A 25999-nucleotide genomic window follows, 5' to 3' on the forward strand; every position below is an offset into this window, starting at 1 on the left:
TTAAAAAGAGTTTTTCATCTGAAAGAATTAAATGAGCAATAAGGTCCTTTAAGCCATTTAAATCTCCTGGGGCGAATGGACTTTTTTCCAGCCCTTCTCCAAGAAGGACTGGATTTTCTACCACTATACACACTTACTATTCAACATGCATAGGTGGAAGATAAGTCAACTACCACCGCTCTCCACAGCTTGGTAAAAGCGGTGAAGGACACTTTCAAAGTAAAGGAAGCTCTGGTTAGGGTCTTTATGGATACTGAAGTAGCTTTCGACCGAGTAGCATATCAATCCATGGAAGCTGTCAAGTAGATAGTAGCCATCCTAAAAAGTAGACAAGTCACAGTAAAGATCACGGATGAATCGGTTACAATCACGGCCCGGAAAGTTCTGTCTCCCCTCCTGTGGGTGATGGTGGTCGACAACCTTCTAACTAAGGCAGTAAAGAGGGGAATAAGACTACAATGCTACACTGACGACCTGGTGCTTATGGTCAAAGGGAAAAATAAAGGCACACTGGAACACCTCTCTCAAGAAGTCATAAATTTTATAAGCAACTGGTGTCACGGAGAAGGTGTACAGATTAACACATCAAAAACAAGTATGAGAATCTTTACCAGGAAAAGAGAGTTCTAGCTTGTACAACCTGTTCTGGAAGGTATCAGGATAAAACACTCCGTCACGGTGAAGTATCTGGGTGTAGTCCTGGATGAAAGGCTGACCTGGAACCCACACATTGGAACACAATATCTAAAGCGACAAAGGCCTTTGGGACCTGTAAAAGACTCTTTGGACTGAAATGGGGACTGAAACACAAAATGATTTATTGGATCTATTAAGCCATAATAAAACTAATTGTCACATATGCTGCATTAGTGATGTGGCTGAAAGGTTACACTGACTTCAAAGGTTAGCTTGCACAAGCATCACAGGGATAATGAGCTACTGTACAACTCTGGCAGTTAAAGCGATTCTGGGATACACTCCTCTGGAGTAGGAGGTGATGAATACAGCCTTTCTAAGTGCAATGAAGCTTCTGAGAGCAAATAAGAATAAGTATACCTCCTCAGAAGGGCACATAAACATAACCCAGGTATTTTCCTGAGGCTGAAATTATAACTAATATATCAGAAAGAATGGTTAAGAAATATTACTTTGAAAAACCATACATGGTCTCTACTGAAGAAAGAGAAAAATGCAGTAAAAAGGAGGCCTACCCTACTAAAGGAGTCCTGACGTTATATACATATGGTTCATGCCTTGACTCTAGGGCAGGATTTGTTATTTAAGGACCAGGAGTTAACCTAGCTGTGCCCCTGGGAAAACACACCACAGTCTTCCAAAAGGAGCTCAATAGAATGTTTAATCCTCTCTAACAGCAAGGCTGCACTAAAAGTACTTGCCACCTGTTCGCTTGACTCAAAAGCAGTTTGGAAATGCAAGAATGCTCTGGTAGAACTGGCGAAGAAGAACAGAGTTGGAAGAACACTCAGTTGGGTGCCAGGCCATGAGGGGATTCATGGAAACAAAAAAGCAGATACCCTTGCCAAAATAGGTACAAAATCCACTATGATAGGGCTTGAGCCAGGCTGTGGAGTAGCCTTCTCCTACAGCAAAGCTCTTGTAAAAGATTGGGAAAAGAGGATTAGATCAAATAACTGGAGTAGAGTCTCAGGATTAAAACAATCAGACATGTTTATCTCTCCTTATGCTAAAGGGTGGGCACCTCTCCTTGAACAAAGTAAGGATTATATAAAGATTGATAGTGGGGATGCTGACAGGCCATGGCACCCTTAGAAAATCTTATGAAGGTGGGTCTTAGTCAAACTGATAATTGCAGACTCTGTGAAGAAGCAGAAGAATCAGCGGAACACATATAGCTAAACTGCCCTGCCATATCTAAAAGTAGGAAAATATTCCTAGGGGCATATCTTCTCAGCCCAAAGGATATCAGAGACAAGGAGCCCTCAAATTTGATTGGCTTGTGTAAAAGTCTTATATTTTGAGGATACAAAGATATGTAAGGGAGGTCCTTTTAGGACTACGTCCGGGGACTACCGTCTCTTTCCCTGAGAAGAAAAAAAAGTTACTTTAAAGACAATTTCATTGGGCACAATGCTTAGCTGGCCACTTTGTTCGTCATCATGCACATTTGTTCAGCCATTTTTAATAGGTACCATTGACGCATTCCACCTTCAGTAATCACATTGTTCCCATAAACATCACTGAGTTAACAGTAAATCTCAATTGGTTTATTGTGCTTAGCCAACAAAAACCGTATTAGTGACTGCACTTCACCGCAAAAGTAACCTCTCACTAGTACAGCTAGGTGGCCACTGAATGGAGAAATGCCCTGACATCAAAATAGCCACGATAGTTCCGCCCCTAGCGGCTACAGAGTGAGACGTAATCTACTTTCTGAATAGCCTTAGAATATATTAAATAAATTATTATTGTGGCTAATTATCACATGGAACTTTTCAGTGCTTCATGTAGGTAAACTTCTTAAATTTTCTATCCAAATATCCTAACCTTTAAGCCTCAGAAAGTTTTCCACTACATACTACTAACTTTGAAGCAATTGTGTTAGAACAGTATAGTTGACTGGAGAATATTTAAACTAAAGAAGAGTTGAAAGCAAAAACTACGAGGTGTGTTTTTTTTAAAGTAAGGTCTGTTTTAAGGTAGACACTAGTAGTTTATGTCCATACCACATCGAGGGAGTGCGTCATGTACCGGCATGCCTCATGAACAACTGTGCTCAGTTTCAGCTCTGTAGCTAACCTGAATGGTTCTGTTCTGAGCTTTCAAAAGGTTTACAACTATTAACTCGCCCACCGCGTGTGACGTTCACTCAGTGGTACGGTTTTTATCAGTAAGGATCCTGCCTGCTGCAAAAATTCATCGAGAGATTTGCGAAGTGTACAGTGATACTGTTATAAGTGAGTCAGATTGTAACTAGAGACAAAACATGAATTTCGCACATCACACCCGAATTGAAGCAACAAAGCATGGAATGGAAACACACAATCTCACCTGTAAAGGTGAAGGCCAAACAGACTATTCCAGTGCAAAATGATGGCATCAGTGTTTTTGGATAGGCATGGTGAATTATTGCTTTATTTTCGACGTCAGGCAATGAGGAACCACTATCAATGCAGAAGCATACTGCCAAACCCTAAGAGCTACACAGAGCGATTCAAAACAAAAGACGCGGCATGCTGACAAAGTGAATTGTCTTTCCCCATGACAATGCAAGCCCTCACATTGCACATAAGATCCGTGATTTATTGGACAGTTTTGGCTGGGAAGTTATTCACCATCCACCCTACAGTCTTGATCTTGCACTGAGCGATTTCCATCTGTTCCTTCACCTCAAACAACACCTCAGTGGCAACCGTTACAATGATGACGATGACGTGAAAACTTTGGTTATCGGGGCAGCGGGCGGCAATTTTTTATGAAGAGGATATTTTAATATTGGTTGAGAGGTATGATAAGTGTTTGAACAAACTTGTCAACTATGTCGAAAAATAGAGTGAAGTATGTACTTTTTGAAAATAAAATTACTTTCAATAATTCTGTATTACTAATTAATTCTTCAAATTTTACTAGTAATAATAACTTGTTCACCTTACTTGTTGAATCTATTTTATGGTTAAAAACTAATTTTAAATTCTTTAGTTCTTAGTTTTTTATTGCTTTAGTTGAGAATGTTGTAAATCACTTTTTCAATGAGTTTGTGGAACTCATCATATGCTGCACTTGCTCATTTGTAGTGTAAACCAAATTTGATTTGACTATATCGATTTTAGGTCTTTTTATTTTCACTTCAGTGCCATAACTTGCACTCTCGCCTTTGTTTTCACTATTGTTAAGCAGATCTGACACGTTTTTAAACCCTTTGTTCACAAGATGTTTTGCATTTATCATAATTTTCTTGGATTTTTTTACAACAAAATTTTTTCTTGTAGGAGGGTTACACTCTACTGTATCATAAATAGAGTTAGAACACGTCTCTGAATCCCACGTGTCATCAGTATCATCACTATTGAATCGTCTCCTGTTTGAAGTTAACATTTCTGTATTCCACTGATTACTGTTTGTGCTTACCATCTCACTAAGATTAGGACACCTTGTAGATTCACCACAAGATGGCAGCAAACCAGGTATTTTAACATTTGAGTATAATGATTTGTTTGAGTCTTCGCAATATGTCTTGTTTTCAAAAGTATTCCTTAAAGTGCGGACATCCAAATATCCTATTGTTGCGCAATCAGTGCCTACCGTGTGTTCTGGAGTTTCTCCCTCCACTACAGAGTATATATTTTTTGTATCGCTAGTGTTAGGTGGATTATTAGCAAACACTTGATCTCTAGGGGGGTAGGAGGTGTTGGGAGTATGTCTCAACCAACAAGATACATACTTTGATATCCTGGGCTTCTTTCGCCAAAAGGTAGGATTGCGCTTCATGTAATATACAAACAGTGATGCCACTGCGATGAATGGCACTATTCCCAAGAACATCACATACAAGAAGATAACAAACTCTCTGCGAGCTGCAACAAAAATAGACACATTTACAAATTTGTATGAAAATATTGGTAACATTAATTTAATTATATTTGTTATATTTTATGTTTATTTACATTGGTATAGCTTATTTTATACTACCTTCTCAAACTATGTTTTATTTTTATTTCTATAAAACCATACATATATAATAAATGGGGTTCAATGTGTATATTAATGTAATGAAAATAACTAAAACCCTTTAAATTAAAACTTTTTATTTTCTGACTGTGAAAGCTATTATATTGGGCAAACTGGAAGAAATTTTAATAAAAGGTTTAAAGAACACATACAAGCTTTAAAAACAAATAACATGTCTACAATAAAATCAAATTTTGCTGAACACTTATTGGAGACTGACCATAACTACACAAATATTGAAAAGAACATGGAAATTTTAGATATTGAAAGGAAAGGAGAGAAATTAAACACAAAAAAAGAATTACATATTTATCTAAATTATAATAAAGATCCTCATAACATTTTAAATAGTAATCTGAAAAATAAGACAAATCCAATTTTTGAAAAAATTAAAATATTAAATACAGATTACTAATAAGAAAATTACAACTGTGTTATTTAAATTTAACATACAGGGTGTTTGAAAAGTATGGGTACGGCTTAATATTTTAAAAGCCATAGGAAATAACATCTATAAACTTTGCACAGTGTCATATGGCTATGTATACTATTTTTCCTTGCTATTACCATGACATGCCAACCATGGGGGGACGGCCCACAGAGGAAAACATGGAAATTTTAAATTGAAGCATGGGTCGAGTGATACCTCATTTGAAAGAGCTCACTTAGTAGAGTTGAACGCAGCAAACCGCATCTCAAAAGGTTTATCCAATCAGAAATGGCGGGTTGTTTTAGGTACACATTGTGAAGTACATTATGCGCTGCTATTTCTGACTGGATCGTCGTATTTTGATGCGGTTGGCGGCGTTTCACTCTACTAACCAATGTGTTTTCACTGACTTTTTTTAATTAGCAAATTATGTCATAAATTTATAACACAATAAATAAAACTAAAAAAACATCGGTATTTATTGGATTATTGCATCTGGGGATGGATGAAAGACATTGTATACAAGACAAAAGTGAATTCTCGTGATGAATTAATTGCCCGTATTATGGATTCGGCTGTGCAGATACAGGGAAGTCCTGAAAAATTAAGAAACGCAACAAAAGCAATACACAAACGTGCTGCAAAATGTATTGATAATGATGGCCTCATTTTCGAACATCTATTATAAAAAGGTGCGTACGGTTGGCCCAACCTGATTAATTTTGCCTAAAACTAGTAATGATTATACTGAATAAAATCGATTTTTTGGTACTTATTTCTGTTTTATTTTAGACTTTGATTATATCAATTTTCTCAGAATTAAATTCTCTACAATTAATGTTTGTTGATTTTATGTATTTATTACCAATTTAACAAAGTTATTGTACATCAAACTTAAAAAAACATTGTTTCGTGCCCTAATTTTTTGCATTTAACCCTGAATCCCTCAAAAACTACTACAGGTACAGTTCTGAAACCTATTTTATTAGCTTTATCAGGTAAAAATACATAAGAATCCACGATATTTCTTACTTAATTAACCTTTCCAAAAGTTCAGTATGGCTTTATTTTACTCTTTACCCAGGAATTCAGGCGAAATCTTTCGCTAGCTGTAACTGGCTAACGAAGCGTTTTCGGACCTATGTTTATATAACATTTTTTCATTATTTTTACTAGTACAATATGCTGTAGAAGTGGGGGGAGAACTTCATGAATCACCCTGTATATATATATATACTGAGGTGCAAAAAAAGTGGGATGCACTGTTTTTCTTAAATGCCTTTAGCTTAAATCAACTTGTTGGGCATGAATCATGTTTACGTAAATAAATATAGTGTATGAGTTCCAGTTCTCAGTGAAAACCGCTAATTGCCCTATAAAAATTTGACAAACCTGTTTATTAGTCTCATTCTGCATGTCTGTTATTGTAATAATGTACTTGTCTATTCTTATCAAGCCAAATCTTGACCTTTGTACATCACTGTTGGCCACAATATCCTCATTCCTGTTTCTGATTGTAACTAATACAGTTGTAGTTGCAGTTCATTTTTTACTTTTAAAATGCCTCTTTCACCAGTGAATGCGGCTAGAGTGGTGGTATTAGTTGAAAATGCCAATAGCGTGCATCAGGTGGCTGAGATAACAGGATTTTCACGTTCAAGCATAAATAGAGCTGTTATTCGATTCAGGTTAACTGGTAGTTATGGTAGAAGGCCCGGATCCGGTCGTAGCCGAGCAACTAGTGCTAGGGATGATCAGTTTATTGTTTCATTGAGTCTACGAAATCGGTTTTCAACTTGTGTTGAACTGGCAAATGAACTTCGGAGGGTTCGGGAAGTGAATATTAGCAGATGGACTGTAAGAAGAAGGTTTCAGGAAAGACAATTAAATGCTTGTCGGCGTGCCGCTGGCCCAAGACTGACCGCACGTCATCGGCAAGCTCGTTTGCGATTTGCAAGAAACCACTTAAACTGGACTATTGACCAATGGAGTCGAGTATTATTCTCTGACGAGTCCAGATTCTCTCTCAGATCACCTGATGGTCTGCAAAGGGTGTGGAGAAGGCGAGGTGAGCGATATGCGCAATTTAACATATCACTCAGGGACAGTTTCAATGGTGGCTCTATCATGGTGTGGGGCGGAATATCAAGGGAAGCTCGAACGGACTTAGTTGTTTTTGATAGAGGAACTTTAAATGGTAAGAGGTATGTCGAAGAGGTTATAGCAGAACATGTTACAGTTTATGCAGGATTTGTTGGGCCAGATTTTGTTTTCATGCATGACAATGCTTGACCCCATACCGCTAGAGTGGTGCAAGACTACCTTCAGGATGTGCAAATTAGTACGATGGAGTGGCCAGCACGTAGCCCAGATCTAAATCCAATAGAAAATATCTGGGACCAGATTGGGAGAGCAATTAGAAGTCAACGTGGCAAGCTGCTAACTTTGGATCAACTTCGACAGGCTGTACAGGCAGAATGGAACAATATTGGCCAACAGAACATACAGAATGTGATTGACAGCATGCCTAGGCGGCTGGAAGCTGTCATCAGATCTCGGGGAGGAAATATGAGGTACTGAACTTAAAAACACTGAAATGGAACTGAAATGGAAAACATAAAATCCACCAAGTGTTTTAAAAGAACTCCTTGAAAAGAACACTATTACTCAATTGTGTGGATTTTTGTTGGGTATGAAAACATTATTTTTCTTTTTTTTAAATTAAAACATAATACATTTTAAGTAACTGATTTTATTTTTTGTGTTTTAGGTTATTTCTTGAGAGTAATATTGTGTTCAAGTTGGTTTAAACTAAGAAAATAAAAAAGATTTTAATCGAAAATAGAGTGTCCCACTTTTTTTGCACCTCAGTGTATATATAATATATAATTATATATAATTGTCATAAAATTAATTGTTTGTGCTTTATAACTTTTCTTCGCAGTACCAACAAATATGATAAGTTATTAAATTATTCATGTTATCATTGCTATGAATTTGTAGTAAATTTAAAAAATAGAAATTTGATCTCGGCTTGTATGTCCAGTTGTACTGGCCAAGATATAATACGTCTGTTTATAGCTTGTTAGATCAGCAACACTGGTCACTAATACAGCAATTATTTTCTAATATTCTCTTCGTTTTATAATGTATGGTGAGTGCTGAAACCTATCGAGCAGCTTTATTTTAAAGTAATTTTTAAGCAAAGTAGTAAATTTTAAATTACCCTATAGTTCTTCTCTAAACATGGACTGTGCAAATAAGATGAATGACGCGTATTGGACCTAAACACTGAAAAGATAGAAGGGGTAGAAACCTAGAAAATTTTACTAGAAGACCTGTGCTAACTATTCTTGACTACACATAGGTTATGTATTTTTAAAAGTTTTATACCGTAAAAAATTTAAAGACTCAGAAAAATGTAAAATAGTTCATGTCTGAGTATAACATAACTGTAGAAGCCTACTTTATAACGTTTTATTACATAGCTTTGTTAAGAATATAATAATTTTAAATTTCACACACATATGTTTATCTTTTTATTAGATTCATTAAAAGTAAATTTTAAATTAATTTTCATTTCTTCTTTAAACATTTTAAATTACTATGAAAATAACGCAGAGTAAATTGGAAAATAATTCCAACCTGGGGAGGCAAACAACAAATATGGCCACCAAGCTGTCAAGAAAAGTAGCGCGACTATCTGTACTGGCCATACGAGTTGTGAGGACAAACTACAGCAAAACTAACACGAGCTGTCTGCAACCTTGGTGTGGCCAGTACTGCTGGCCTTTTGAGCGCAAAGGGTTAAGAGAAACAATTTACACAATTTTCATGAACGTACAAAATGTGTAATTTTCCGGTTTGTCAATTAGGATTTTACATAACATTATTTATTATAAGTCTACTTTATATTTATATGAATTGTTATTTATTATAATTAAATATAACACAATATTACTTTTAGCGAAACAAATTAAATTTTGGTAATGTATGTTATTCTTCCGTGCATTAAACTACATTAGGTTTCTCAAAATATACAACAGATAAGATAAGACTGAATTCATAAGAGAATATTCTTGTAGTACATATATCATAAAACAATCCATAGCCAGTTTGGAATTTTACTACAATATTACATCAAGCTAATAAAAATCAAATTAGTGGTGATAAGTACTATGACATGACTAAATTAAATTAAATCTCAAAATTTTAATACTTTAATTAATTAGAATTTAATTTAATTTAAATTAATTTAATTAGAAGCAATTAATTACATTAAACATGGTTTTATTTTGAACTGAGAAATGTGGACCAGTACCGTTGCTCACAAATTTAGCTCTTACCATTGGGATCAGAAGCTGGCCCACTATCTTGGGAGCCTCCCGGGCCTGGGTAATCGCAGTTAGGGGGAGCAAAGCCCATGTTACAGTGGCAGTGGCCGCGACTGTTACACACACCATTGTTGTTACAGTTGTTAGGACACTGAGCTACTTTGGCAGCAGCCCACATGTTCTCTACTGCCATACATTTCTGGTTCACACACATCTACAACAGGTCAAACATAAATAGTGCAAAAATTATTATCCATAAATATGTTATATATAAGAATATATCAGTTTTAGATCTTAATACTTCCCCCAAATGTCTTATAAAATTGCTAAAATGTATTGTAAGAGTTCTGTTAACTCGGTTAACTCTAATAACACGATTCACCATTATTCTCTCTTTGAAAACAGAGACTAAATACTCTTGGGTCATAAAGTATACACACTTAAGTTTGAAAGTTAACCACAAACTAACCAGTAGAGCTGTAATAATGGGAGTTACATAACATTTTAGATTCTTTAATTTCCTATTTATATATATGAAGCAAATAATTTAAAAACAATAACCTTCAGTTTTTACATCTATAACAATGAAAAAGGTGCAGGTTTTGTTATTTTTTAAACAAATTGCAACTCTGAACATTCATAGCTCGGAATCTTGTGAGTAATATAGCTTTGATTATAAGCTAAGGAGTATACAGCTTACTGAAGGAAATAAGATTTTTCGGAACATTTACCATTGTTCAGTGATACAAAAAATCAATAACACTACGTTTCGAGATCTGTAATCTGATCTCTTCTTCCGGTGAGCAATCTTCTCTCATTCACCTGAAGAAATTAGATTGTGCATCTTGAAACATTGTGTTACTGATTTTTGTATCTCTGAACAATGGCGTATATCCATAAAAATCATATTTCCTTCACAATCCTTCCATTGTCAAAACCAAACTTCAAATATAGCTTACTCAGTATACAATTTTAGAATTTTAAAAGAATGTGGAAAAAGTTGTTATTAACTTACTATTCTTACTTTTATTCTTGACCAGGAGGCTCAAAAAATTCTGGACTGATCTCTTTATGGAATTTGAAGTCATTATGGCTGCCAGCCAATAATCTCAGTGAAAGTGCTCCAGTAATAAGTTATAGTTTTAGTGGTAAAAGTAAAAAACAACACCTAACTTGTGCACACTAACAACTGTCAAGTACTGTGAGTATTTTCCATTTTTTTAAATCAAGAAAACAAGTTCAATAACAACAACTTTACTTACTGCAAGAATCCTAAGCATATGACATCAACAAAAGAACACTCAAGTAACCATTACCAAGCTTAACAATACGAAAATATATGTATATTTTACATATTAAACAGCACTATTACTGATTTACAAAGGAGAAGCTCTGTTTAATTTAAAATAACATTTATAGGAATAATCTGGTACCATATGGTGACCTACTTACACACAGAAGTGATGAAGGCCGCCAACTGGCAATATTTTGCACAGCCTAGCATCAACAAGCTGACATAACAACAACAACTCAGCATTGGCACACATTTCTACAGAGCCTACCTCAACTCTATTACTATATAGCTATTTAATTTTTTCCTTTCTGCTATTTTTAACAACTTGACAAAATCTACTAGATATTACATCACAAAATTTATACAGGCCTGTATAATATGGACAAGCAGAATAAGACAACTTTTTCTGTAGGTGAACATGTGTTTGCAAAACTAAAAGGTTGTCCACAATGGCCAGCTGTTATTACTGACACAAATCTTGGCAAAAATGAAAACAAATACAGAGTTACCTTTTTTGGTGACAATAAAACTGCAGAAATCAAACACGCTGATCTGCTCCCCTATATAGAATATAAGACAACCTTTGGCCAACTAAAAACAGACAACTTTAAAAATAAACTAATAAATCAGGCATTACTAGAAGCAGAGCAATCTTACAATAGCTGTAAATGTGATGACCCAAATAGTGTTCTCCATGACTCCAAACAGGATCTTGAGGACACACAGCAGGTGGAGGCACAAGAATGTGAGCTAACCATAAATGACATTCAAACTAAAATACAGAATAGTAACGACTCAGATCTAGAAACATCCCTTTCTCTTGCCGCTGAAGCTGGCAACATACTTCTTTCAGAAAACTATAAATTAAAGCAAGACCTACATGAATTGACTCTAAAAAACTCCCATCTGGCTAAACAAATAATGGACTCCGACCAACTGGGCCACATGAAATACGAAACACAAATTGAGGAACTGGAAAATGAGAATAAAAAACTACTGAGTAGATCAGCATCCCTTACAGATACCATACAACAACTGGAAAAAAAGTTGTCAAAAGAGATTGACTTGCGGATACAATTACAAACAGTCTTTGAAGAACAGGACCAGGAAAAAGAAAAAGCTATCTGCAAACATACAAATGAAATACTACAACTAAAGAAAACAATAGTACACCTTGGCACAAAAATTCAAAATAACGGCTATAAAAAAAGCCAAGACGATATAACTAGTAAAGATACGGAAACCCAAACTGATCACTTTCCCTCTGCCCCACCAAACAGCTCTCCATCTCTCCTCATACAAGTTGGACAGTTAAGCACCCGACAAGACAAAGTGGAACAACAGATGAAGCTACTACTAGACCAGTTACAGAATAAAGATCACCTTTATCCACTATCTCTGCCTACATCTGACCTTCACAGCTACCAAAGTACTGGGGAAATAATATCACACTTCCCAGTACAACACTGTACCAAGGATCCCAACGAGAACTTAACCGGGAGAGCCAGACAAACTCCTACAGAAAAACTGAGCTCATCACAAATAAGCGGGAGAGCCAGACAAACTCCGACTAAAAAACTGAACGAAAGTTTAACATGGAGAGCCAGACAAACTCCTTCCAAAAAACTGAAAAACTCTGTAAGCTTGTTGACAAACACTGCCACTTTGACCAAGAATAACAATCCTACTATAAGGAGAAGGGATAACATGTTTAGCGTGTCACTGCAAGTTGCAAGAAGCAAAGCACAGATTTACACAGCGGAAGTGTCACTCCCTCCAACACTGGAACTCAATAGAACACAACCTGTGAATCCTCAGTCAGACGGCAATAAGGCTCATCCCCAACATGCAAAAATAAAAGACATCAATGAGGACTATGAAACCTTCTTTAAGAAAAACATTGACTTCTATAGAGAGCTGATAAATAATTACTGGCCCAATAACAGCTCAGAATATGCTAAATTGACAAATTTAATATCCACAAGTCGCAATACATCTACAGAAACCTCCGCTGCCTCTGATTGCTCACTGAATACCCCAACGCCAGAAAATGGAGAATTTTTTTTAGGCCACAAACAACGAAACGAAACGAACATCTGACAATCCTTCATCAAAACATCAGGGGGCTACCAAACAAAGTTGACAGACTAAACCATTTGCTCAATGAAACATCCCCTAGCCTTTTAATACTGACAGAACACGGCTTGAGTCAAAGTGAAATTTTAAACACCAAAATACAAGGCTACAATCTGGTAACTGAATTTAGCAGAACAGATCACAAGCTAGGAGGTGCCGCTATATACTGTAAGGACAACCTGACAACCAGTGTAGAGGCCATTGAAATTACACACTTTTGTGAAGAGCTCCTCTTTGAGGCAGCAATGGCACAGATCAAAATTAAAGAAAAGCAAATATATCTCCTTGGTGTATATCGCCCTCCTGGTGGAAACACAAGAAGTGGCCTAAACTTCTTATCACACATCCTAGACCACAGCCAAGCACACAATAAGTTATTTTTATTACTAGGGGATATAAACATTGATAGCCTAAAAGAAAACAACCCTGACAATTTGATGCTACAAGACGAACTAACCACACACAACATAAGAAGGCTTCCCCTTCCTGCGACACGGGTAACAGCCGAGACGAGATCCTCGATAGACTGCGTATGCACCAACATCCCAGAAGCAGAGGTCACTGTAACTATTTTACAAACTGGCCTCTCCGACCATACAGCCCAATTGAGCAGCCTTAACCTAAATCAAGAGACCAACTCAACATCAAAACTAAAGCGACAAATGGGGAAAAAGAACCTTGAAAATCTCAAATCCATCTTCTACAACAAAAACTGGAATGCTGTTGAAACTGCTGAAGACACAGAAACTGCATATAATATATTCCATGACACCCTTTGTACTGCCCTAGATATCTGCTGCCCACAAAGGAAACACAAGAACAGAGGCCCTACCAAACCATCTCATTACTATGACCTGGAATCTGCCGATATAAAAGCCTCCTACCTACGAGCCCTCAACACCTATGAAACAACAGGAGACATTCGAGACAAAGAAATAATGAGAAACAGTAAGAGGATATATGACCAAAAACTAAGAACACTGCATCGGCAAGCAAACTCAAAGCACATAGAAGAATCTGACAACAAGACCAAGGCTCTATGGAGTTTGATTAATAATGAGAGGCGTGGGAAACAGTGCAACCAGGAGTGCCCTAAACTTAACATCAACAACACCACCCTACATAATCCTACAGAAGTAGCCGAAAGCCTTAACACTTACTTTACTCAGATGGCTGGCATGACAATTCAAAACCAAATACATACCCTAGCACCTGGGTGGACAGGAAAAAACCCGACCTTATTGCACATTCCCTTGCCACAGTCATTTTGCATGACACCAACAACTTGGACCGAGGTGAATCAAACAATTTGCAGCCTGAAAAACAAATCGTCCAGTGGCATAGATGAGTTTTCTTCAAAGAGTGTGAAGTTCTGTGCAAATGAATTAACCCAACCCCTTGTAGCAATCATTAACAAATCTTTTGCCGAAGGTCACTTCCCCTCAAGGCTTAAAGTGTCAAAGGTCTATGCAAAACACAAGAAAGGGAAGAAATCAGACCCTCAGAACTATAGACCCATCTCGCTAATATCTACATTTGCAAAAATCATAGAGAAACTTGTTCTGAAGCGATTGATGGCCTACCTTAAACAACATGACCTAATCACAGTCAACCAACATGGATTTCAAAAAGGAAAATCAACCATATCAGCAATTATTAGCCTAGTAGAATCAATCATTGACAGCATAGATGACGAAAAGTACGTAACAGCCCTATTTCTTGACTACAGCAAGGCTTTTGACTGTCTGGGACATGACCTAATCTTAAAAAAGTTGGAAAATCTGGGAGTAAGAGGCATAGAGAACAAATGGTTCTCCAGCTACCTCCGAGGAAGGTCACAACTTGTGGAGGTACAGCATACTGAATCTTCCATCACCAGATCGTACACATCAACTCCAAAACCACTGGCACGAGGTGTGCCTCAAGGATCGGTACTTGGCCCAGTTCTTTTTATTCTTCTAACTAATGACTTCCCTACTTTCATCGCCAGCTCCAGTACTGACTGCATAATGTATGCAGACGACACTACCCTTCTTATAAAAAATGACACAGCAGATGAACTATCCCTTAACTCCTTGACTTCTCTCCAACAAGCCATCAAATACAGTGCACTGAATGATCTGGCAATAAATCCTAATAAAACAACGCAAGTGCATTTCAGTAGGAAAAAGGAAATACCAACAAATATTCCAGACATAACAGTTGTTGATAAAACACAATTTCTGGGCCTGACTATCGATAGTACACTTTCATGGAGTCATCATGTGAGCACCATTTCCAATAAAATATGCGCAGGCATATACGTTATGAGGCGACTCAAATCAGTGGGTACTCAGGGATCCGTCAAAGCTGCTTATTACGCACTGGTAGAGTCCCACATTAGATATGGTCTTATCATCTGGGGCAGCTCTACTGAAAACCTGAAAAGGATACTCACCCTTCAAAAAAAGGCAATTAGATCCCTCGCCAATCTTGAATCTCGACAAAGCTGCAGGGAAGCGTATCCAAATTTAGGCATTCTAACTGTACCAGCCTTGTATGTATACGAAACAATTCTACATGTTGACAGACTCAATTTTGACACTTACAACGATTTCCATGACTACAACACACGACATGCCTCCAGATATGTTCTACCCCGCCATCGAACAGCCCTCTTTGAAAGAAAACCGTCCTACATAGGACGAAAACTCAGAAATCAACTGCCAGAAGACTTCCAATTGCTAACTGGAAACGCACTGAAGAAAGCACTTCAAGAATTCCTTGTCAAGACTCCACTCTACACCCTGGAGGAGTTCCTGGATGCAACAAACACCTAAGCGACTTTTGCTATTACATTATACTATGTTTGACTATATTACTGTACTTAATGTTCATGTAATAAAGAAATATTGATTGATTGATTATCTTGGATGTGTAATTTTGTAAACCACTATTTAGAACACTAAATTTGTAATACTAATTTAGATGAGAAGGTTTTGTTAATTGACCACAGCTGAAACCAACTTGTTTGAACATGCAAACTGCCAGACTGCCCGGGGACTGTGTTTATTATCATTAATTTATTCTGTTGTTACCTTTCCTTCACCGCAGCGGGCACCGTCTGGGGCGAGCCCAGGATCCACCTCATTGAGACCGAGGTCCACGATGGCCGTGCGACAGGGAATGATGCTACCCTGGGAATTGATGAAGGAATGAGACAAGATAGCCACTGATTCCATACCAAATTCCAACCGCTCGTTTAGATGTGTGCAGTGTAGCATTCCACATTGCAGATCCCTGTCACCAAAGTGAACCATACATGTAACAATTATCTTACACAATATTGTATGATTGAAAGAAAATATTCAAAGACAACCAACATTATACATATGTTTAATTTAATTTACAAGATGAGACTAAACACTGAAATGAGAATAGAACAGTTTTAATTTATATTATCTAAAACTATTTCACTATCCTATTACCCCTTCACGGTTTTTGACATACTAAACTAAAAAATATTTTTGGCTACAGTTGTCCAAGTACCCAAAATTTGAAAAAACACACTAGAAATAATGTTTTTGCATGAAAAGCACATATTTAAACTCTAAAAACCTGTCTCAGCAAAAACATGTACAACACAACATAATTTTAGGTACATAAAATCTGTTAAGGTGTTAAAAGTATTCTCATTTTTAACACCTCCTCTATTTAGGGCAATTTTCAACAGTGCAATGTAATTAATGAAAGATATTATTGTGTAATTATGTTCATGCTTTTGTTTTTACTACATACTTGTTTAGATTTATAACATGTTCGTTTGTCTTGACTAATGAGCCAGACTGGAAATTCCAACAATAGACTAGAACATACCTTGTTGTCGTACAGTCCAAATTTAAAATTGCTTACACATTTTTATATAAGGTCACAGTACATACATCAGCATTTGCTTTGTCAAAATTGTTATTAAATTAAAACAATACACATCACGGAAGATGTGATGCCAGCACATGTAATAACATACAAAACGGACTGCTGTATCTCATGGACTGGGTGATAATAATTTGATAACAATTTTTTTAGACAGTAGTGAGTAAAAGGTCAAATGTATGCTTTTTAATAATTTAGTACCTGAAATAAATATCTTATTTTTTAATAGCAGTGAACAAATTGAATACAATAATTTTCAAAGTGTCTTTCTAAAAATTTCAAGTTAAATTTAATAAACTTGTAATAATTATTCAGTATATGAATATTTTGTAAACTAAAACATTTTTCCAAATATGTAGGCTAAATATATATATTTTTTTTATTTAAAGCCTAAATTTATGTTTACTTCAAATTTATTTTAAATTTAAAGCTGGTATGTAATTATTTTAATTAATAATTATGCACCAGTTATAATTATTATTTAATACTATTTTATTTACATATATTTGGTTTGGGTATTGTTTATTGTAACTCACTTTAATTAAGTACTTAAGTAAACTAATTCATAAAAAGTAATATAAATCTAAAAAAATAAGAATTCTTTTCCTTGATGGAAATGCTAAATTGGAGTTCTTAACCACAGTTCTTAGTACTGTGGTTAAGTTTATGTGGATAATTTTAAGATGGCAAAGTTCCGTTACAACCGATTTATGCTTTCAAATCATCCACTAACAGAATATTTTTTCACTAGCAAAGTTTACTACTGTCTCTACGTTATGCCATCTTCTAATAGAAATATACAGACATAGTTTGACCCATCATGGCTTATAATTGAATTTTTCTCAGCTTTAATTGTAATATTTTAAGTAAAATGTTGACAACTGAACACTGACAAACAAAAACAAGTTATGTCCCAACTCACTCATCATGGCACTTGATGTATGATTGATTGAGTCTGTTGTAACCGCAGTTACCATGTCGGCTGCCTTTCTTGTTCATCTTGTAACACTGTGTGTCCGAGGACTTGCCGGAGGGTCCCCACAACAGCTTGCACTGGTCCGAGTGTGTGCGGCATGAGCCTTTATAGCAGTATGCCTGTCAACAATTATAGCAATGTTAAGCAATTTTTACAATTTTCTTAGTATTATTCCTTAGTCAGGAATAAAATAAAAGGTTATATCAAAAATGTATCTAACAATTCAGTGAAGAAAGTGATCTAATACGAAATGACACTGTGTCTTTAATGTTTATGTTACTCTCTCTTTGTAATTTAGAACACAATTGTTTTGGTTGGTATGACAAGTAATAATAGAACTAATACAAATAATAATGAAGACATATTATTGTTTTTAGCTTTAACCTAGTAAGTTCAGAACTAACTGATTGGAAGGGCTAATTTATGATACAAGCTCTAACAGTAAACCAAAGACATAAATACCACACATTTTTATAACATTTTACATTTAGTTGCTCCAAATTCAGAAAACTTCTTAACAATTATTTTTTCTGTAGTTAATTTGAAACAACTTACATGAAATACAACTAATAAATGTTTAGAGATAAAAAATATTCCTCTTCATAGAATTTGTATCAGAGCAAAGAAGACTGAATGTTGTCAGGTAATAGGTGACTCACCTTGCCTTTATTACACTTAGAGCCATCCATCTTGAAGACATCTTCAGGGCAGAATTCTGAGTGACCGGTGCAGTACTCAGCCAGGTCACATTCTTGGTATGTCTCACGACACAACGTCCCCACTGTCTTGGGTCGACACGTCTAATAAAACAAGCGTAAGTTTCAAATGCTTCGACCGTCAAGTGACTATGACATTACCATTATTATTAAGATTCTATAGTTTCTCTGAGCACTGGAACCTAATGATGTATCTAAGAACAAGTCAAGATTCAAGATATTTATTTATCTTTAGACATACAACGTATGCAATGGACGTTGTCACTTCAAATAATCACAGGCTAACATTGCATAGTTAAATTAAACTTATTGTTTTGTCTATTACAATATGCAAAAATAATTTTTTAAATAGCAACCAAAACATAACAAACAAATTAACTACCATGTAATGTTTTACTCAGATTTGAAAATTTATATTTATATTCATTGTATGCCTACAAAGTAATGTATCAGAATAATGTTTTCTTTTACTGACTGAAATTTTTTTTAAAAATGCTTAAATACTAGTAATTATAAAAAGTATTGACCTTTGGGATCTGCACTAAATTAATACGATTGCAGTCTCATATCACCTGGCCACAACGGTGGTCATGGCTGTTCTCTGCCTCAGGTCGTTAATTTATGAACATGTTCTGTCCCTCAACTCAGCAGGCCACACCTAGTGGCCCTTGCTGTTTTGCTCTTCAGCTTATCAGGCCACTAATTGGGATCTACTGTATTGTGCAGTTATAAAATTCAATCCTTATCCAGTTGTAGCTGGAAAGTGCTGCAATCTCTCGGTCTAATAAGTAACTAAACTAATATTTCTCTATTTGCAGCACACCATAGTAAACATCGTTTAGAATAATTTTATATCCAAGTATCAGTATCACTGTAGCTGCTATAGCATATCCTGTCTACTTAATTAAATACTAGTGCATTTGCTGGAGACAAATCTCTAAATATGGAAACGAGTTTATATCCTGTTGACACAAAAGACCTAATTGAGACTGACTGTATTTTTATTCTGCAAATAAAAGTACTTTTAAAACAGATCAACCTATAACATAAATTACACAATTTGGTTGTTTAAAAGCAAATAATAAATAACCAATTGATAAAGTTTCAACCTTGAAGCTAATAAGCTTTGTAATTATTTGAGAAATTAATTTAAATCTCAGTCATTTAAAGAGCCAAGGGTCAAATACAAGAACTATTCAGAAAGTAAGGAGCATTTTGGAATTAAAAAAAAAACCGAGTACAAAGAAATTTTTTACTTTATAAATATGAAAGAGGGACTAATATACTACTATTGTACACAATCACCATACCAATTCAACTTATAGCTCTGGACAAGCTTTGAAATTCCTGTGTCATAGAATTCTGCCACCTGTGATCTCAGCCACTCGGTGATGCGTACCTGCAGGTCCTCATCATTGACAAAACGCTGTGTTGCTAGCTAGGTCTTAATTTTCCGGAACAAGTGAAAATCACTTGGAGCAAGATCAGGACTGTAGGGGGGATGAGGGAAAACTTCCCAGTTGAACGAGTTCAAGAGTTGTTGCATACAGTTTGCAGCGTGAGGTCGAGCATTGTCATTCAAAAGCAAACCTTTGGATGACAATTTAACTCAGCGCTTGTTTTGGACAGCTCTCCTAAAGTTAAATGGCAAACAGAAATAAATTTCTATTGGTTTTAAGTTTTTTGCCAACAACAAACAAATCATAGACTGCAATTCACAGGCAGGATTTTCGATTTCAGAACACATTTCAAATTTGAATATTAAAAAAACGGACAGTGCAGAGATGTTCCTATTGTCACGGCTGGACGCTGGCTGAGGTACAGAGCACGAACACAACAATATATACACAATTGGTGTGCACCTGGCGGTATTCAATGTTCCTTAATTTCTGAATAACCCTCGAACTACCATTTAAATCCAAGTGAAAGTAGCATACATGTTTATGCAAGTGCCGAGTGGTGACGCAGAACTCAGCAGGTCACTATGCGTGGCCCGGTAAACAGAGAGGACAACAATCTAAGACCATCCGAACTGAGTGAGAGATTAGTTTTTACCACCATTATCAGTGGCAAAAGGTAAATTACAAAAGGTTTAAATTTTTCCTCTAAGTCTATCATTACTGCTGAATAACTATTATTTACATACTCCTAAAGTATATTGCTAAGAATTCAGAAATCAAGGTGCTGATTATTGGAGTTGACTCATCTCTATACAGTAGAGTCTCGATTATTCAACCTAAACTGGTTGCGGCAAGGTCGAATAACTGAAAACGTAGGATAACACAGAAAATGATAATTGTCTGTCGGACGAACCGGAATAAAATGTTTCGACAGAGATTGGTCGGATCGTGTATGGGGGCTTTTTGTTTTGCACATCAAAATGCACTTAAGGCAAAGTACGAGGGTCGTCCAGAAAGTAAAGAACGATTGCGCATCACGGGCGGCGCAGTTCCCCCACCACCGCGGTAGATAGCTTGTTCGTTAGCCACACCTTCTGCCTCAGTGTGAGCTGAGTAGCGGTACCGTGAGGTCACGTTTGCGTCTCCTGTGAAAGTTTAAAATGGCGGCGTTAATTGAAAATCCCGCCAAGTGTGAACTGCGTAGTGTGATACGGTTTCTGAATGCACAGAATGTTCGACCTATTGAAATTTATAGGCAAATTAAGGCAGTTTACAGTGACAATGCGATGAACGAGTCATCAGTGAGAAAATGGTGCATTCAATTTAAGGAAGGTCGAACTAATGTGCACGACGAGGAACGAAGTGGAAGGCCGTCACTCGTTACTGACGAGTTGGCAGCGAAAGTTGATGGAAAAATTCAACAAAACCGTCGTTTCACTTTGAGTGGTCTAGTGGAATTTTTTCCACAAATTTCAAGGTCGCTTTTGCACGAAATAGTGACTGAACGTCTTGGTTATCAGAAAATGTGTGCTCGTTGGGTGCCTAAGATTCTTACTGATGTCCACAAGACTAAACGGATGGGAGCAGCTCTTGAGTTTTTGACTCAGTATGACGAAGAAGGTGATGCGTTTCTTGACCGCATCGTAACGGGTGACGAAACTTGGGTTTCCTATCGAACCCCGGAAACAAAGCTCCAGTCAATGGAATGGCATCATCACTCGAATTCACCAACAAAAAACAGGAAAGAAAAACCAAATTTGAACACCAGGAAATTAATGGCAACAGTTTTTTTGGGACCGAAAAGGCCTAATCCATGCGGAGTTCATGCCGAGAGGCGAAACAATCAACTCAGAGGCCTACATCGAGACCTTGCATCGGCTTCGCCGCGCTATTCAGAACAAACGACGCGGAATGCTGTCGTCGAAAGTGGTGCTGATCCACGACAATGCTCGGCCTCATTGCAGTGCACGAACCAAAGCAGAACTCAATTCTTTCAAATGGCAAATCTTCGGACACCCTCCGTATAGTCCAGATCTGGCTCCGAGTGACTATCACTTGTTTCCAAAGTTGAAAGTGTTTTTAGGCGGAAAAAACTTTTTGGGTGACGAAGACCTCAAAGAAGGAGTAAAAACGTGCCTTCATTCCTTGGCGGCAGAACAGTATAACGTTGGTATAGAAAAACTGGTGCCACGCTACAACAAGTGCCTTGACAGTTCCGGCGATTTTGTAGAAAAATAGAGTAAGTTTATAAGTATTTATAAATAAGTTTTCATGCTCTTATCTTTTGTTTTTATTGACTTATAACAAAACGTTCTTTACTTTCTGGACGACCCTCGTAATAAAACACGTTTACAGGTACATACTCACATACAGTGCAGTAAATTATGAAACTAAACTTAAGCTTGGATAAAAAAGTTCGTGATTATCTTTTGTTTCCCCGCATTTTGTCGCATCTCGATCTCTTTAGAAGTAACACCTCGGTGGACAATGTTTCCTCCAGCTGCTCCGCATACTTTAACGCCATTTCTAAAGCTTCGTGTCCTTTGTTATGTGAAATTTTCTGTACACTTTCGTCCAACACCATATCCGCTTCATTGTCTTCTCATTTCCTGTTTGCCATGTTCACTATTTCTTCATCTGCCACTTCATATTGTTTATCTTGGGTAATCCACTCATTCATGTTCTTTTCTGTTGCGTTTGCACAACCCGGCACTTGTTGAAACAATGGAAGTAGGGTAGTATTGTCCGTTTCGGTCTCCTTCTGTACATTTTCACCATACGGACAATCTTCTTCTTTTCTTGGAGCAAAATCTGCTCCAACACCCTCCCATGATTGGGTTACGTAGTGAACCTTGTCTTTCAAGTTAAGATGACACAATTTTTTCACCACGTCTTCTCACTGGTCCATAAAAGAAGAAATCAGGTTTTTTTCGATAATGCCCTTAATTGCCTGTAAGGTTCCCTGATATATAGGCTGACATAAGGAAGTTACATTTGGAGGCAAAAACATGGCCTTTATTTCCTTATCTTAAAGATCGTCCTCATCAGCATTGTCAAGTAGCAATATTGCAATATTGACCAGTCTCATCAAAGTTGAATATTTGATCACCTGATAGATTTGATATTTCGTTGTCCAATAGCGTAAGAAGTTTGTCCCTAAACGATTGAACGACTTCACAGTTTGCTGAAAGCTTCTCGCCACTGATATTAAGCTGCCAACTTCAGTATCTTTTCTTCCATCTATCAATCCAATCTACACTGAGCTGTGAAATCACGTTCACCTTAGTTAAGTTCATTTCAGAACTTTAAGGCTTTTTGTTATAAGATTGGTCCTGATATCAGTACACCTTTATCTCTTTGTTGAGTAAACTACAGGTACAAAGCTTTACTTACTTTTTCGTATTCACATTTTTTTCAAAGGAGTTGTTGTGACTAGCTGAGAACACAATTTTTCAATGTCATTGCAATTCTTCTTACAATCTCCTACTCTTGTGTTTCCCACTTATAATCTTTGCACCACCTTTAATAAAGTTTCATCATTGTCTAATTTCTTCAAGGCTTTCAGTTTTTTTCTATTGACACAACCACCTTTTTACATTTTGAAGCCATCGCTACAATTTTTAAAGATGATAAAATCAAAATACAACTAACAGTCTAACAAAAGAGCAGAAATGAAACAAGGAAACGATGCACAACCTTGTAGTGAAAGAGCTACTTAAGCAAAGGACTGCAGTGCATCAAAACAAAGAGAAACTGGGGCTACCAACCTATCACCTGGTGTACCTATATAATGTGTACAGTCGGGTAAAAAAAGGGGATCCTTCACTCAGGAATCTGCTGCGTACAATCGGGTGTCATGAAAGAGGCTGGCTCGCATGACTTATTGTGTAAAATCATGTTACATGACATATTGCCCCGGAAGATCGGATATCAAGACTCTACTGTATATAATATAAACAGTTATTATATATACACATAAATTATCTTCTTTTACATTTTATTCTGCACTTCATCATTGTCCTCGGGCCTCCATAGTAAATCTTATCAAAACAGAATAAGTCAATGATGTGGATCGTATGACTTTCAATGACAAGATGCTCCAACAGGGACAATCTCTGTGCACCACAATATACACAATTTTTTCCAGTATTTGACATTTACCTTTAGATCACAACACTCGCCGGTAGCACAAGAGGCGTTACTAAAGAGCATACAAGTATTGGCATTGCAGCAGGGGTTGTCACAATGATCTTTGAGTCCACAGTCACACTGTTCTCCAACCTCCACAAATCCATTGCCACACACAGGACTGTCAAACAACCTACAACAGCACGTTATTTACCAACTATGAGATTGTTAACCAAACAAGAAGTAAGCACAGCAAATTGTAGATAGTTATTTGAATAGTTACTTTCTTCAGAGCTTTATTGCTTTATATGCAAAAAACTTAAAAATTTATCGGCAAAAAGAAATATCTAATTTTATTAATGCCTGCTCAGTCTAAATTTAACCGATCCCAACTATAATTGTTAAATTTTCAGAATCAGGAACTTCTTAATTCTTCAACAAGATAGTTACAATCAAATTTAATGCATATAAGTACTTAACCCTCTAAGTGGCAAGTGCCGTCTGAGACGTATGATTCACGCCGCCGCGAAGTGGCAAGTGCCGTCACATTATTTTTAGGCCTAGTTTGAACTATCGTATTCTCCATGAAATTTCCTATACATATCATATAGTATAGTGTGTATTCATGTTACTAATGTTTGCTGGCTTAAATGAATCCAACGGTTTCCGTTTGACCTGGCGGCAGACGAGAGAACAGCTGTCTACTCGTCTCGTCACTGTTTTGTTTGGCGACTTTGCGTACTGTTATTGTCAGTATATTATTGTTTATCGCGTTGTTTGTGTTACCGGTAAATGTTTAGGTTATTCGTTCATCATGGAAAATGTTGGGGTACTTTGGGATTATACCGACCACACCAGTATGAGGAACACAAACATATAAATTTATAGAAAAAAAAACATTATAGAACGAAAAAGCAACTCTTCAATTACAAGCTTACAATGATTATTAATTGTTAATGGGTTTCCTGTGACGCCCAGAAAGCAGCAATATCAAGGATGAGTGAGTCTAGTGGATTTCCGCCTTCAGCAGCAACTGCCGACCGCCACGCATATTTTAGATGTAGGCAACTAGTCATGATCTTGTAAAAAACGAATGGCCCCCTCTTCGCTCCTGGGTAAATCCCAAATTCTCATAGTGTCACCCATCACTAATCTATTACACACACAGTAAAACACGGAAGTACAACAAAGTGACGTACTCGACAGACACTTCGGCACGAAAGTACAAGAGTGCGGCGCACCAGCTGAACGGGCGGCGAGATTCTGTAGTCACGTTATCTACTAGATCGCTCGACTTTGACCTCTGTCTGAGGATGGGGAGGGGTTTGCGATAAGACAATTCCTGTTTTATATTTACGAAATATACTGTGCTATGACAAACTAAGCCACTATTATAGGCCCTACACTACTGGGAGGAAAAGACAAACCCCTTCCAGTGACTCGGGAGTAAAAAAAACCAGTTTATACATAGATTTAGTTTTCCCATCTAACTTTTTTGTTCTTGTCAATAGAAAAAAAATGTATATTCTGTGAATTTGACATTACTTGGTAGCTCCAGTAGTTTCAAAGTGACGGACAGTAGAACTTAAAAATTATTTTTTCTAAAAAAAATTGTTACACATCTACAATGATATTAATCTGAAAATAATGGTAAGGCACCAAATATTATATTTATTTATTCTTATTCTATAGTTCATAAGGAAAACAAAAATATATAATGTTGCTAGGTTATCACTTAGATAATATTTTCTAAAAATAAGTTTAACGATCACGGCAATTTACCCAAAAACGGCCTGCCACTGAGACCACAAATGACCGCCACTTATAGGGTTAAGTAACATTACATTTTTTAGAGCAATTCGTTAAAGATTCAAAAATTATTTCTAGCAAATTTAACTCACAAAATCTAAACAATAAATAATTAGATTCTTAAAAACAAATCTTCTTGCAATTTAATTCTATTAAA

At 36.5% G+C, this 25999-nt stretch overlaps 1 protein-coding gene across 1 annotated transcript in view; it reads right to left on the bottom strand.

Annotated features, from left to right (window-relative positions):
• LOC124359678 (disintegrin and metalloproteinase domain-containing protein 12) overlaps nt 1-25999 on the bottom strand; it is a 192888-nt gene that overhangs the window by 10500 nt on the left and 156389 nt on the right. The window contains exons 12-17 of the mRNA XM_046812619.1: nt 24067-24226; nt 18449-18589; nt 17736-17908; nt 15979-16180; nt 9484-9685; nt 4421-4553 (exon numbers count right to left, since the gene is read on the bottom strand). Of these exons, the coding sequence (XP_046668575.1) occupies nt 4421-4553; nt 9484-9685; nt 15979-16180; nt 17736-17908; nt 18449-18589; nt 24067-24226 (1011 nt within the window). The remainder of the gene's footprint in view (nt 1-4420; nt 4554-9483; nt 9686-15978; nt 16181-17735; nt 17909-18448; nt 18590-24066; nt 24227-25999) is intronic.

Source organism: Homalodisca vitripennis, chromosome 4 (assembly GCF_021130785.1).
Source record: "Homalodisca vitripennis isolate AUS2020 chromosome 4, UT_GWSS_2.1, whole genome shotgun sequence".
In the NCBI taxonomy this organism is placed as follows: Eukaryota; Metazoa; Arthropoda; class Insecta; order Hemiptera; family Cicadellidae; genus Homalodisca; species Homalodisca vitripennis.